This window comes from Tachyglossus aculeatus, chromosome 26 (genome assembly GCF_015852505.1).
Source record: "Tachyglossus aculeatus isolate mTacAcu1 chromosome 26, mTacAcu1.pri, whole genome shotgun sequence".
Lineage (NCBI taxonomy): Eukaryota > Metazoa > Chordata > Mammalia > Monotremata > Tachyglossidae > Tachyglossus > Tachyglossus aculeatus.
In genome coordinates, this window is record NC_052091.1 from 5,915,287 (window position 1) to 5,930,040 (window position 14,754).

Genomic DNA, 14,754 nt, shown 5'->3' on the forward strand with positions numbered 1-14,754 from the left:
TAGTAGGCACTTAACAAGTAACATCATTATGATTACTAACTCTGATCTTATGACTCCCAGGCTCTTTCCACTAATAATAATAATGGCATTTATTAAGCACTTACTATGTGCCGAGCACTGTTCTAAGCGCTGGGGTAGATACAAGATAATCAGGTTGTCCCACGTGGGGCTCAGTCTTAATCCCCATTTTACAGATGAGGTAACAGGCACAGAGAAGTGAAGTGCCTTGCCCCAAGTCACACAGCTGATCAGTGGCGAAGCTGGGATTAGAACCCAGAACCTCAGGCTCCCAAGCCCAGGCTCTTTCCATTAATGTTGCCAATTTGTACTTCCCAAGCGCTTAGTACAGTGCTCTGCACATAGTAAGCGCTCGATAAATACGATTGATTATGCCACACCGCTTCTCTAGACCACCCTGCTCTCCCCCTAGCTGACCATGGGCACACCCCGCCGCAGCGGGCTACGGGTGGACCACAGACCAAAGCTTGGGGCACCAAGCCCCCAGGCACAATAACAGGATATGGAGGGGAAGGGGACTCCCAGGGCATTTGAGCGGCGGAGCTAGGCAGGAAGCTGCCGTGTCTAAACCTTGCCGGCGAGCCGAAGATGGCCCGGAGCCAGCCGCTTCACGGCTGCTTGAAGATAGAATGGATTTTTACCAGCTTGCGCGAGCCCCCCCAGAGAGCCCGTTTAGAAGTCAGCCACTGCAGCGCCCTGGATTCTTCCTTCTTTCATCTGCCTCCCCCCTGGCAGGCAGCAGCAGGAGTTGTGCCTAGGCTAGACGTACCCATGTGCGGAGTAGTTGGCAACAGGAGGGTGTGAAGGGAGTAGCCGTTGGGTCAGAGTCCCGCGGCAGCTATGGCTTTTTACGCAGGGAGAATTTCCTCCCTTTACGGTGACCCAAAGCCAGCACCCCACCCCCGTAGGCTACAGAAGACAGACTAAGAACAAGACAATTTATTAATTTGACTCCATTGGTTTAATGTTTCTTGTTGGCAGCTGCCACCTGAAACGAAGAGGTATCTGAGTGAGTTCACCTGGGTGGTCAGGCCAGGGTCGCCTTCCCTCCACCCCCTGACCCCAGGGGAGCTGGGACTTGATTTGGGGGCTGGGGGGACCGGGGGAAGGTCATGGGAATTGAGTTCAGAAGGGGGGAGAAGATCGTGGCCTCCATCCCACCCCAGGCCCAGGGAAGAGAAGCGGGGGGAGGTAAACAGGCCCAGGCATGAGAAGTAGGGGGGCGGTCACCTGTCCGGCAATCCTGTCCAGGTCTCTCTGTCCCTGAGGTGTCAGCTTGCGGCCCCTGGGAGAGGGAAGGAAGCAAGAGTGAAACGGTCGCCCCGGTGGGGCGGGGGGGGGTGCCCACCGACCCCGCGGCTGCGTGCCAGTCCCGGGAGCGGCTTCGCCGCGGCCGAGGCTAATCTGCGCGCGGCCGGAATTACTCCCAGCCGACTCCCCGGGGCCGCTCCACCGATTTCCAACCAACGAGGGGCCGCCGGGGAGCTGACGAGGTGTCGTTTGTGCAAGCATTAGATCAAGAGCCCCGAAAAATCAATTGGGAAAAGTTAACGAGCAAACTAATGAAAGCAGACAGTCGCTAAATTACCTTCCCGAGCCCGGTGCAGCCATCCGGAGAGGTCGGGGTGAGGCGGCGTGTTTGCAGGCCTACCTCAGGAGCCGCTTGCCATCGCCATGGCAACTGTGCAGGGCAGGCCTGCTGCTTTTGGGGCCGCGAGCCCACCGGCCCCAGAGACGCCGCGCCACCCAGCCCTCTGGGTTGGCCACTTGTGCTTCAGACCCCATTCCCTCATCAAATCTCTCACCCCTTCCCTCCTCAACTTCCATCTTCAACTGCTCACTCTCCACTGGTTCCTTCCCCTCTGCCTTCAAACATGCATAAAACCCTCTCTTGACCCCACCTCCCCTTCTAGTTAACACCCTATCTCCCTCTTACCCTTCCTTTCCTAACTTTTAAAACGAGTCGTCTACACCCGCTGCCTCGAATTCCTCAACGCCAACTCTCTCTTCGACCCCCTCCAATCTGGCTTCCGTCCCATACACTCCATTGAAACTGCTCTCTCAAAGGTCACCAATGACCTCTTTCTTGCCAAATCCAACTGCTCCTACTCTATCCTAATCCTCCAACCTCTCCAGCTGCCTTCGACACTGTGGACCACCCCCTTCTCCTCAACACGCTATCCAACCTTGGCTTCACTGACTCCGACCTCTCCTGGTTCTCCTCTTATCTCTCCGGCCCTTCACTCTCAGTCTCCTTTGCGGGCTCCTCCTCCCCCTCCCATCCCCTTACTGTAGGGCTTCCTCAAGGGTCAGTTCTTGGTCCCCTTCTGTTCTCTATCTATACTCACTCCCTCGATGAACTCACTGGCTCCCACGGCTTCAACTATCACCTCTACGCTGATGACACCCAAATCTACATCTCTGCCCCTGCTCTCTCCCCCTCCCTTCAGGCTCGTGTCTCCTCCTGCCTTCAAGACATCTCCATCTGGATGTCGACCCACCATCTAAAACTCAATATGTCCAAGACTGAAATCCTTATCTTCCCTCCCAAACCCTGCCCTCTCCCTGACATTCCCGTCACTGTAGACGGCACTACCATCCTTCCCGTCTCACAAGCCTGCAACCTTGAGGTCATCCTCGACTCTGCTCTCTCATTCACCCCACACATCCAATCCATCACCAAAACCTGCCGGTCTCACCTCCGCAACATTGCCAAGATCCGCCCTTTCCTCTCCATCCAAACTGCTACCTTGCTGGTTCAATCTCTCATCCTATCCCGACTGGATTACTGCATCGGCCTCCTCTCCGATCTCCCATCCTGTCTCGCCCCACTTCAGTCTATACTTCACACTGCTGCCCGGATCATCTCTGTGCAGAAACGCTCTGGACATGTTACTCCCCTCCTCAAAAATCTCCAGTGGCTACCAGTCAACCTACACATCAGGCAGAAACTCCTCACCCTCGGCTTCAAGGCTCTCCATCACCTCGTCCCCTCCTACCATGCCTCCCTTCTATCCTACAGCTAACCACCTCGCTGTACCTTGTTCTCTCCCGTTCTGCCGTCGACCCCCCGGCCCCCGTCCTCCCCCTGGCCTAGAATGCCCTCCCTCTGCACATCCGCCAAGCTAGCTCTCTTCCTCCCTTCAAAGCCCTACTGGGTTCACCTCCTCCAGGAGGTCTTCCCAGACTGAGCCCCCTTTTTCCTCCCCATCCCCCCTGCCCTACCTCCTTCCCCTCCCCACAGCACCTGTATATATATATATATTTGTACAGACTTATTACTCTATTTTACTTGCACATATTTACTATTCTATTTATTTTGTTAATGATGTGCATTTAGCTTTAATTCTATTTGTTCTGACTTTGACACCCGTCTACATGTTTTGTTGTCTGTCTCCCCCTTCTAGACTGTGAGCCCGCTGTTGGGTAGGGACCGTCTCTATCTGTTGCCGACTTGTACTTCCCAAGCGCTTAGTACAGTGTTCTGTACACAGTAAGTGCTCAATAAATACGACTGAATGAATGAATGCTGGGGGGTAGGGTTGAAGGGTTGGCTCCGCTTACCCGTCCTGGTCCTTCTCCACCATCTTGAGCCCCTCCAAAGCCTGAAGGACCCTCCTGGCCACACTCTTGGACCCACGGCTGAAGTGGCTGGGCATGACCCCGTTGCGCTGGCGTCCGCCGTAGATCTTGGTCATGGATCCCACTCCGGCCCCACCCCGCAGGTACAGGTGCCGGGCCGTGGATGCTGACAGGAGGTAAAAAAAGAAAAGAAAAACAAGGTTGCCTTGAGGGGCCCATCCAGAGGCCCTATCCTCACCTAACGGCAGGGCCTTGTGGATAGCCCCTTTGTCAAAACCTGCCCCACAGATTGGCTGTGAGGACTGGGCCCAACCTGATTATCTCGTATTCATTCATTCAATCGTATTTATAGAGCGCTTACTATGTGCAGAGCACTGGACTAAGCGCTTGGGAAGTACAAATCGGCAACATGCCTCGGTGCTCAATGCAGGGCCTGGGACTTCAAATACCACAATTACTCTTGGTAAAGGTAAAGGTCTTTATGGAGAGCTTACTAGGTGCAAAGCACCGTACTAAGCACTTGGGAGAGACCGAGACAATAGAGTTGTTAGACAAGATCCCTGTCCTCAAGGAGCTTACAGCCCATAATCACTTCTCCCCACTCTTCTGGGAGCCCCTCTGCCCCACTTTGGGGTTATAACCCGGGAAGGGCTCAACTGCAGAGAAGCAACCCTTGTCCCAGCCATCCAGAGAGCTGGCTTCGGGCTCCCGTTGTTCCCTGCCAAGAGGGAAAGCTGCTGTGTGACCATGGGCAAGTCACTTCACACCTCTGTGCCTCTGATACCTCATCGGCAAAATAGGGAATTAAGACTGTGACTCTACAGTGAGACAGGGACTGTCCAGACTAGTTAGCTCGGATTTACCCTGGCGCTGAGTACAGTGCCTGGCTCACAGCACTTAAATACCATAAAAAAAAAATGTAGGCCCTGAAAACGCTCCTGAAGCTGTTGTCAGGGTCAAACGGTCTGCATCTTCCAGCTCCCCAGAACCAGACTCCCCTCTGAGTCTATTTATTTTACTTGTACATATCTATTCTATTTATTTTATTTTGTTAGTATGTTTGGTTTTGTTCTCTGTCTCCCCCTTTTAGACTGTGAGCCCACTGTTGGGTAGGGACTGTCTCTAGATGTTGCCAATTTGTACTTCCCAAGCGCTTAGTACTGTGCTCTGCACACAGTAAGTGCTCAATAAATACAATTGATGATGATGAGGAGGAGGACTCCCAGTAAGCGCTCAATAAATACCATTGAATGAATGAATGAATGAATGAATCACCAGCCAGATGAAGGGCACCTCTGAACGGGCACAAGACTCCTCCACAGCTCAGGAGCAACAGAGTGGATAAGGCAGCTTGCAACCGAAACAGGGTCACAATATCCCCCAGGATTATGTACCAAAGAGGCCAGGGCAAAAGCAGCCTGCCGCCACCAAACCTTGGCTCATCTGATTTTCAGATACGCAGACCTTGCTTGGCTACATGGACTTGTGGCCTAAAGAATAGGGCCCGGGCTTGGGAGTCAGATGGGGCAGGCGGTCAGGAGCAATTTTATGAGCATGGAGTGAGTTGCTTGGCTAAAAATCTGGTGTGCAGCCTTGCTTCGGAAACCAGTCCCCCCCGCTTGTGACATTGTTCTGGGAGAACTGGTTCTGACGTGCAATCATTTATTGAGCACTTGGGAGAGTTCAATAGAAGAGTTAGTAGACACATCCCTGCCCACAAGCTGACAGTCTAGAGGACTGAGAAGCAGTGTGGACTGGTGAACAGACCCTGGGCCTACTCGTTAGAAAAATGGTATCTGTTAAGCGCTTAACTACTGTACTGTACTACGCGACCTGGGTTCTAATCCTGGTTCCGCCACTCGTCCACTGCGTGACACTTGGAATGTCGCTTCACTTCTCTCTGGGCCTGATACCTCATCTGTAAAATAGGGACTGAGACTGAGCCCCATGTGGGACAGGGATTGTGTCCAACCTGATAAGCTTGTATCTACCCCAGCGCTTAGTACAGTTCCTGGCATATAGTTAATGCCTACTACCATAAAAAAGGGTTGAAAGTCACCAGAGCCACCGATAAGATGTATTAGCAAGGAAACCATTTTTAAGATACAGGCAGTTCCAGGCCTGTGACAATCAGCTTGAAAACTGGGCCTCTGACTGAGCCTCTAATAAAAAAAGAATGGTATTTGTTAAGTGCTTATTATGTACCAGCCACTGGTGGGGTGGATACAAGCAAAGCGGGTTGGAAAGTCTCTATCCAAATGGAGCTCAGTCTCAGTCCCCTTTGTACAGATGAGGCAACTGAGGCACAGAAGTGAAGTTGACTTGCCCGAGGTCACACGGCAGACAAGTGGTGGAGCCAGAATTAGAACTCAGGTCCAAGCAATACGATTGATTTCTGACTCCTAAGCCGAGGCTCTGCCCACGAGGCCACGCTGCTTCTCAGTCCTCTAGAATGTCAGTTCATTGTGGGCAGGGGATCTTGTCTAGTGCTCTGACCACAGTTCAATAAATGATTGCACGTCAGAACCAATTTTCCCAGAACAATGTCACAAGTGAGGGACTGGTTCCTGAAGTAAGGCTGTGCAACAGATTTTTAGCAAAGCTACCTACTCTGTGCTCCTGGTGCTCTCAAAAATGCTCCCCAAATCTACTCATAGCTCCCTCACCTCCATAAAGGAGGTTTGCGATGTACAGATGGCAGAGAAGCAGTGCTGCCTAGAAGACACGGCACGGGCCTGGGATCCAGAGGACCTGAACTTTAACCTGGGCTACCCCATGTACCATCAATCAATCGATGGTATTTACTGATCATCACTGTGCAGAGCAGTGTACTAAGCACTTGGGAGGGCACAATACAACAGAATCAGATGCGTTCCCTGCCCACAATGAAATTAGAGTCTAGAGATCCAAGGCAAGGTGCCCCTCACCCCCATTTCACTGAATGGGAACCCCAACTTCTGCCCCAAAGGGCCCTCTCAGGGTCCTGCACTATCCTGAGTGTCCTGTAATAACAAAGCAACCCCCTTTAATAATGATAATGGCGGCATTTTTTAAGTGCTTACTATGTGCCAAGCACTGTTCTAAGCGCTGTACATACAAGGTAATCAGGTTGGACACAGTGCCTGTCCCAGCAACCCCCTTTAATAATTATAATAATAATGGCAGCATTTGTTAAATGTTTACTATGTGCCAAGCACTGTACATACAAGGTAATCAGGTTGGACACAGTGCCTGTCCCACTTGGGGCTCAGTCTAAATCTCCATTTTATATGAGATAACTTAGGCCCCGAGAAGTGAAGTGACTGAAGTGACACAGAAGACAAGTGGCGGAGCCGGGATTAGAATCCATGACCTTCTGACTCAATCAATCGTATTTATTGAGCGCTTACTATGTGCAGAGCACTGTACTAAGCGCTTGGGAAGTACAAATTGGCAACACATAGAGACAGTCCCTATAATAATAATAATATAATGATGGCATTTATTAAGCGCTTACTATGTGCAAAGCACTGTTCTAAGCGCTGGGGATGTTACAAGGTGATCAGGTTGTCCCACGTGGGGCTCACAGTCTCAATCCCCATTTTACAGATGAGGTAACTGAGGCCCAGAGAAGTTAAGTGACTTGCCCAAAGTCACACAGCTGACAATTGGCAGAGCCGGGGTTTGAACCCATGACCTCTGACTCCAAAGCCCGGGCTCTTCTCCACTGAGCCACGCTGCTTCTCAGCCCTCACCCAACCCCTGCTGTGGTATTTAATAAGCGCTTACTACGTGACAGGCACTGTACTAAGCACTGGGGCAGATACAAACAAGTTAATCAGGTTGGACACAGTCCCTTGTTCCACACGGGGCTCAGTCTTAACCCCCATTTTACAGATGAGCTAACAGGCAGACAAGTGACTTACCCAAAATCACACAACAGGCAGGCAAGTGCCAGAGCTGGGATTAGAACCCAGGCCCTCTGAAACCCCAGGTCTTTCCCAGAGGCCCCGTTGCTTCCCATGTGATTCCCAAGTCACTCATTTCCTCATCTTTAAGATGGGGGTTCAATCCCTGTTCTTCCTCCTACTTGGACCGTGAGCTCCAAGTGGGACCTAATTATCTTGCAACCAACTCCCCCGGTGCCTGGCACACGGTAACCGCTTCACAAATGCACAATTATTATTATGGAACTTGAAAAGCTGTAGGTTTAGAAACTCTCGTGAGCTTTGTGTCACAACTCCTGTGCTGGGACAGTTTCTAAAATTTTTTGTAGACGAGTGGTCGCTTATCTTAAGTCCTTAATTGGAAATGATAGGAGGAAATATCAGCTGTTGTATTTTCTCTAGTGTCTAGAACAGCACTTTGCACACATTAAGCACTCAATGCCCTCCACTGAGCGTAAAGATCTTAAAAATGAATCAAATTCAGATTCTGCAATTCATCATGCCAAACTGGAACGTAACACTCCTCCAAATGCACGACAGGGAGGATGAAGGCACCCCAAGAATTCACCTGGAATCACACCTCCTCCAAGAGGCCTTCCCTGCCCAGGTCCTCCCTTCTTGGCATGGGGCTCAGTCGCAACCCCCATTTTAGAGATGAGGTAACTGAGGCAAAGAAGTGATTAACCCAAAGGTCACGAAGCAGACAAGTGGTGGAGCTGGGATTAGAACGCAGTGCTTCCAATAATGGTCATGCATTCAATCCTATTTATTGAGCGCTTACTGTGTGCAGAGCACTGTACTAAGCGCTTGGGAAGTACAAGTTGGCAACAGAGACGGTCCCTAACCAACAGCGGGCTCACAGTCTAGAAGGGGGAGACAGAGAACAAAACAAAACATATTAACAAAATGAATAGAATATGTACAAATAATAAATATTAGGAGCTTACTATGAGCCAAGCACTATGGTGGATACAAGCAAACCAGGTTGGACACAGGCTGTCATTCATTCAATCGTATTTATTGAGCGCTTACTGTGTGCAGGGCACTGGACTAAGCGCTTGGGAAGTACAAGTTGGCAAAAGAGATGGTCCCTACCCAACAGCGGGCTCACAGTCTAGAAGGGGGAGACAGACAACAAAACAAAACATTAACAAAATAGAGTATGTACAAATAAAATAGAGTAATAAATATTAGGAGCTTACTATGAGCCAAGCACTACGGTGGATACAAGCAAATCAGGTTGGACACGGGCTGTCATTCATTCAATTGTATTTACTGAGCGCTTACTGTGTGCAGAGCACTGGACTAAGCGCTTGGGAAGTCCAAGTCGGCAACATATGGAGACGGTCCCTACCCAACAACAGGCTCACAGTCTAGAAGGGGGAGACAGGCAACACAACAAAACATGTAGACAGGTGTCATAGTCGTCCCATGTGGGGCTCACAGTCTCAACCCCCGCTTTTCAAGGTGAGGCAACTGAGGCAGAGAAGTGACTTGCCTAAGGTCACACAGCAGACAAGAGGGACCTTAACCTAGGCTCCTTCCACTAGGTCATGCAGACTATGAGCTCCTTGTGGGCAGGGAACACTTCTACCAACTCGACTGTTATCGTTCCATCCCAGACACCTAGTCCTAGTTACCCGGTAAACACTCCGGTTCCACCGGCCAATTCCATTGCCTGATTGATTCCAGTTCCGAGCAGAACCATTCCCACTCTGCAACGGGCCCCGCTGTTCCATCTCCAAGGGTGCCAAGCATAGACAGGAAACTAATAGTCCTGGTGCCCATTAGGCGCTTTCTGTGGATAGTTAAGATCGGGAAAGATCAACTCTCTTATAGCGGGCACCTGGGAAGCGCCTATCGAGGTCACTGCAGCTAAGAGACTAGATTTCAAAGCAGTGGTGCTTTTCTGAAATCAATCAAAGGTATTTATTGCGTGTTCACCGTGTGCGAAGCGCTATTATGTGCTTGGGAAAGTATACTATCGAGTTAGTAGTCAAGTCCCCCTCCTCATGGGCTTGTAGTGTAGAGGGGGACCCTTTTACATCATCATCAATCGTATTTATTGAGCGCTTACTGTGTGCAGAGCACTGTACTAAGCGCTTGGGAAGTACAAGTTGGCAACATATAGAGACGGTCCCTACCCAACAGTGGGCTCACAGTCGAAAAGGAGGAGACAGAGAACAAAACCAAACATACTAACAAAATAAATAGAATAGATATGTACAAGTAAAATAAATAAATAAAAAATAGAGTAATAAATATGTACAAACATATATACAGGTGCTGTGGGGAAGGGACTTCTCTGTGCCTCAGTTACCTCATCTGGAAACTAGGGATCAAGACTGGGAGCCCCATCTGGGACAGGGACTGAATCCTACCTGATTACCTTCTATCTACCGAAGTGCTTGGTACATAGTAAGCGCTTAACACCATAATTAATGTATAAATTATGGATATGCATACAAGTGCTGTGGGGCTCATGGTGGCGTGAATAAGTGCTTAAAGGGTACGGATCTAAATGCACGGGTGACGCAGAAGGGAGAGGGAATAAGGGAAGAGGGAGCTTATGTTGGGGAAGGCCTCATGGAGATACGACTAACAAGACCTTGATGTGGGGATCTGTCTTGAAACCTGGAACTTAAGTACACCTTCACACTCAATTATCTCCTTGTATCTGTTAATTTTAGTGTCTTTCTCCCCACATAGTTGCAAGCAAAGGGCAGGGAAGTTTCCTACCAGTTCTATTGTACCAGTGCTTAGTACAATACAATTTATATATTCATACTAATGTCTGTCTCCCCCACTTTAGACTGTAATCTCATTGTGGGCTGGGAATGTGAACATGTCTGGGGTGAGAACTGTCTACTTCCAGACCTCCCCTTACCCTAATCAATGGTATTTGCTGAGTACTAGTCATCCAACCGTATTTACTGAATGCTTACCATGTGCAGAGCACTGTACTAAGCGCTTGGGAGAGTACAATAACAGATTAAATCCCGGCTGCAACGAGTTTACAGTCTAGAGGGGGAGACGGACATTAGTAGTAAATAAATTGGATGTGTTCCTTAAGTGCTGTGGGGCTGGGAAGTGGGGGGATAAATAAGCATTTGTATTAACCTCATTATACACAACTCCCTGACAACCTTTCCCAACCCCCAATTGGATCAGACTCCTGAGCCTGGTGGGTGCCTAGGACAACCAAATAATAGTAATAGTATTTGCTAAGCGCTTACTATGTGCCAAGTACTATTCTAAGCGCTAGGGTAGATACAGGGTAATCAGGTTGTCCCGCATGGGGCTCACAGTCTTCATCCCCATTTTACAGATGAGGTAACTGAGGCCCAGAGAAATGAAGTGACTTGCCCAAGGTCACACAGCAGACAAGCAGCAGAGCCTGCATGCTCTTGCCACTTGACCACGCTGCTTCTCGTCCACAAATCCACAGAACGAAGGACAAAATAAAGCAAAAACAAGTGACAACCCCTGATCGGCCGACACCAATCTGATCCTTGACTGCTACTACCACCGTCCTCCACCCCCATACTAGGGCCACCCCAGCGCTTCCACATTTCCCCACCCCACACCAGAAACCGACCACCCCCCAACCCAATGGCAACCCCCAGGCCACCACCCCTCTCCCATCTCACCAGCTCGAGTGTAGAACCAGTTCTCGTCATAAGGCGCCAATTCTTTGTGTTTGGCTAGCTTGACCGTGTCCACCCATTCGGGGACCTTTAGCTTCCCTGACCTGTGAAAGGAAGAAAAGCTCTCAGTCTCGGCGACCCCATCTGTCTTAAAACATCATCATCAATCGTATTTATTGAGCGCTTACGATGTGCAGAGCACTGTACTAAGCGCTTGGGAAGTACAAATTGGCAACATCTAGAGACAGTCCCTACCCAACAGTGGGCTCACAGTCTAAAAGGGGGAGACAGAGAACAAAACCAAACATACTAACAAAATAAAATAAATAGAATAGCTATGTACAAGTAAAATAAATAGAGTAATAAATATGTACAAACATATATACAGGTGCTGTGGGGGAAACACTTCTCTCCAGGCCTCAGAAGCCAAGCCACCACCCCCCAAGACTCAGGGTCCTTTATTCAATCAAATTTACTAAGCGCTTACTGTGTGCAGGGCACTGTACTGGACATCAGTAGAGTGAGAGAGAGAGAAGCTGGCCCCCAGGAAGCCCCCATCCAAGGAGATCGACACCCCCACTCACTTTTTGAGGAAGGCAGCCAGGGCTCGGACGAACTCCTGCTGGTTCACGTCCTTCACAGTGACTCCTGGCATCTGCGTGGGAGGAAAGGGGGCAACGAATTAAAGTCAGGGCGAGGTTCCACTCCAAGATCCAGTTAGGCCGTCTCCAACGTTTCGGTTTGGTTTTTTTTTTTGGGTGGGGGACAACTGAGTCAGATGAACGCAACCCTGGATGTGTTAAGGCCTGCTGGGCAAATAACCCCCATCCCAGCCACCCCCACCATGGGTAAAATGGGGATGAAGCCTGTGAGTCCCATGGTCATTCAATCCTATTTATTGAGCGCTTATGCAAAGCACTGTATGAAGTGCTTGGAAAGAACAATTCGGCATCAGACAGAGACAATCCCTACCCAACAACAGGCTCACAGTCAAGCAAGGGGGAAGGGAGACAACAAAACAAGTAGACAGGCATCAATACCATCAAAATTCATTCAATTGTACTTATTGAGCGCTTACTGTGTGTACAGCAGTGTACTAAGTACTTGGGAAATACAAGATGGCAACATATAGGGACGGTCCCTACCCAATAGCAGGCTCACAATCTAGAAGGGGGAGACAGATACCAAAACAAAACGTATTAACAAAATAAAATAAATAGAATACGTACAAATAAAATAGAGTAATAAATCTGTACAAATATATATACACATGGATATAGGCACATATTCATTCTTCATTCAATCGTATTTATTGATCGCTTACTGTGCGCAGAGCGCCGCACTAACCGCTTGGGAAGTCTCTAGATGTTGCCAGCTTGTACTTCCCAAGCGCTTAGTCCAGCGCTCTGCACAGTACGCTCTCAATCAATCAATCTTATTTACTGAGCACTTACTGTGTGCAGAGCACTGTACTAAGCACTTGGGAAGCACAAGTTGGCAACACATAGAGACGGTCCCTGCCCAACAGTAGGCTCAGAGTCAATAAATACGACAGAATGGATGGATGAATGAACAAGCCCTTGGTACAGTGCTCTGCACACAGTAAGCGCTCAATAAATATGATTGAATGAATGAGTGAATGTCCACGATGTCTTTGGGGTGTGGAGATCCGGCCAGGAGCAGCAGGCCCTCGCCCCCATGATAATGATGTCGATGATGGCATTTATTAAGCGCTTACTATGTGCAAAGCACTGTTCTAAGCGCTGGGGGGTACAAGGTAATCAGGTTGTCCCACGGGGGGGCTCACAGGCTTCACCCCCCATTTTCCAGATGAGGGAACTGAGGCCCGGAGAAGTGAAGTGACTTGCCCAAAGTCACAACACAGCTGACAATTGGCGGAGCTGGGATCTCAGTGCACCCCAGCTCCCGCCCTCAAAAAGGGCCTCCTCAATGGTCACGAGGCCACCTGTGTGTGAGCCTCTTTTAGAGGCTCCCCTCCCCCTTTTAGACTGTGAGCCCACTGTTGGGCAGGGACTGTCTCTATATGTTGCCAACTTGGACTTCCCAAGCGCTCAGTACAGTGCTCTGCACACAGTAAGCGCTCAATAAATACGATTGATGATGATTATGATGATGATTATGATGATGAGCCCGTTGTTGGGAGAGGACCGGCTCTCCCATCTTACCTCCTTCCCTTCCCCACAGCACCTGTATATATGTTTGTACATATTTATTACTCTATTTATTTTACTTGTACATACCTATTCTATTTATTTTATTTTGTTAGTATGTTTGGTTTTGTTCTCTGTCCCCCTCTTTTAGACTGTGAGCCCGCTGTTGGGTAGGGACTGTGTCTAAATGTTGCCAACTTGGACTTCCCAAGCGCCTAGTACAGTGCTCTGCGCACAGTAAGCGCTCAATAAATACGATTGATTGATTGATTGGTTGATTGAGGATGCCGCCTTGTACTTGCCAAGTGCTTAGCACAGTGCTCTGCACACAGTAGGCGCTCAATAAGTAGGACTGGCTGGACGAATGACTGTAGGAGCCCCCTGAACCCCACGTGTCGGCGGACTCACCGTGCGGCCACCGCGCTGCCGGGCAGGGAAAAGGGATCGACGGGGCCGCCCGGCCACACTAGAGGGGGCCAAATCTCGCGAGATGACGCCCCGGCGGCCCGCGCCGACTCTCGCGAGAATGGGGAGGGGGGGGCGGAAGTGGCGTCAACCCCCCTGGGGTGGCTGGCGGGCCCAGTGAGGGCGGAAGTGGGCGGGCCGGGTGAGGGCGGAAGTGGGTGGGCCGAGTAAGGGCGGAAGGGGGCAGGCCGAGTGAGGGCGGAAGTGGGCAGGCCGAGTGAGGGCGGAAGTGGCCCTCGCTGACGAGGGCAAGAGGAGGCCGCAGCCCTGCCCACTGAAAGTGGGAAGGCCGTTGCGTGAGGGGGCGGAAATTAGGAGGGAAAAGACATTATTCAGTCAATCAATCAATCAATCAATCAATCGTATTTATTGAGCGCTTACTATGTGCAGAGCACTGTACTAAGCGCTTGGGAAGTACAAATTGGCAACACATAGAGACAGTCCCTACCCAACAGTGGGCTCACAGTCTAAAAGGGGGAGGCAGAGAACAGAACCAAACATACCAACAAAATAAAATAAATAGGATAGAAATGTACAAGTAAAATGAATAAATAAATAAATAAATAGAGTAATAAATATGTACAACCATATATACATATATACAGGTGCTGTGGGGAAGGGAAGGAGGTAAGATGGGGGGATGGAGAGGGGGACGAGGGGGAGAGGAAGGAAGGGGCTCAGCCATTCATTCAATCGTATTTCAATCAATCAATAATCAATCATCATCATCAATCGTATTTATTGAGCGCTTACTGTGTGCAGAGCACCGTACTAAGCGCTTGGGAAGTACAAATTGGCAACATATATAGAGACGGTCCCTGCCCAACAGTGGGCTCACAGTCTAGCAATCAATCGTGTTTATCGAGCGCTTACGGTGGGCAGAGCACTGTACTAAGCGCTTGGGAAGTACAAGTTTGGATGGTCCCTACCCAACAGCGGGGCTCA

The 14,754-nt window shown here is 49.8% G+C and overlaps 1 protein-coding gene across 1 annotated transcript; it reads right to left on the reverse strand.

Moving 5' to 3' along the window:
- Positions 1-942: 942 nt before the first annotated feature.
- Positions 943-13,771, reverse strand: RPS19 (ribosomal protein S19). The gene is made up of 6 exons (XM_038767409.1): positions 13,753-13,771; positions 11,758-11,828; positions 11,177-11,277; positions 3,583-3,766; positions 1,249-1,303; positions 943-1,006 (listed from the first exon to the last, which is right to left on the reverse strand). The coding sequence occupies exons 2-6, from the start codon at positions 11,826-11,828 to the stop codon at positions 980-982; spliced, it is 438 nt and encodes a 145-aa protein (XP_038623337.1). The 5' UTR covers positions 13,753-13,771; the 3' UTR covers positions 943-979.
- Between the last annotated feature and the right edge of the window lie 983 nt (positions 13,772-14,754).

Coding starts and splice junctions, on each gene's coding strand:
- RPS19 (XM_038767409.1), bottom strand. CDS start 11,828: ATGCCAGGAGTCACTGTGAAGGACGTGAACCAGCAGGAGTTCGTCCGA. Junction 3,767..11,176: donor CTGGTTCTACACTCGAGCTG/GTGAGATGGGAG, acceptor ACCTCCTGTCAG/CATCCACGGCCCGGCACCTG. Junction 1,304..3,582: donor GTGGAGAAGGACCAGGACGG/GTAAGCGGAGCC, acceptor TCCCTCTCCCAG/GGGCCGCAAGCTGACACCTC.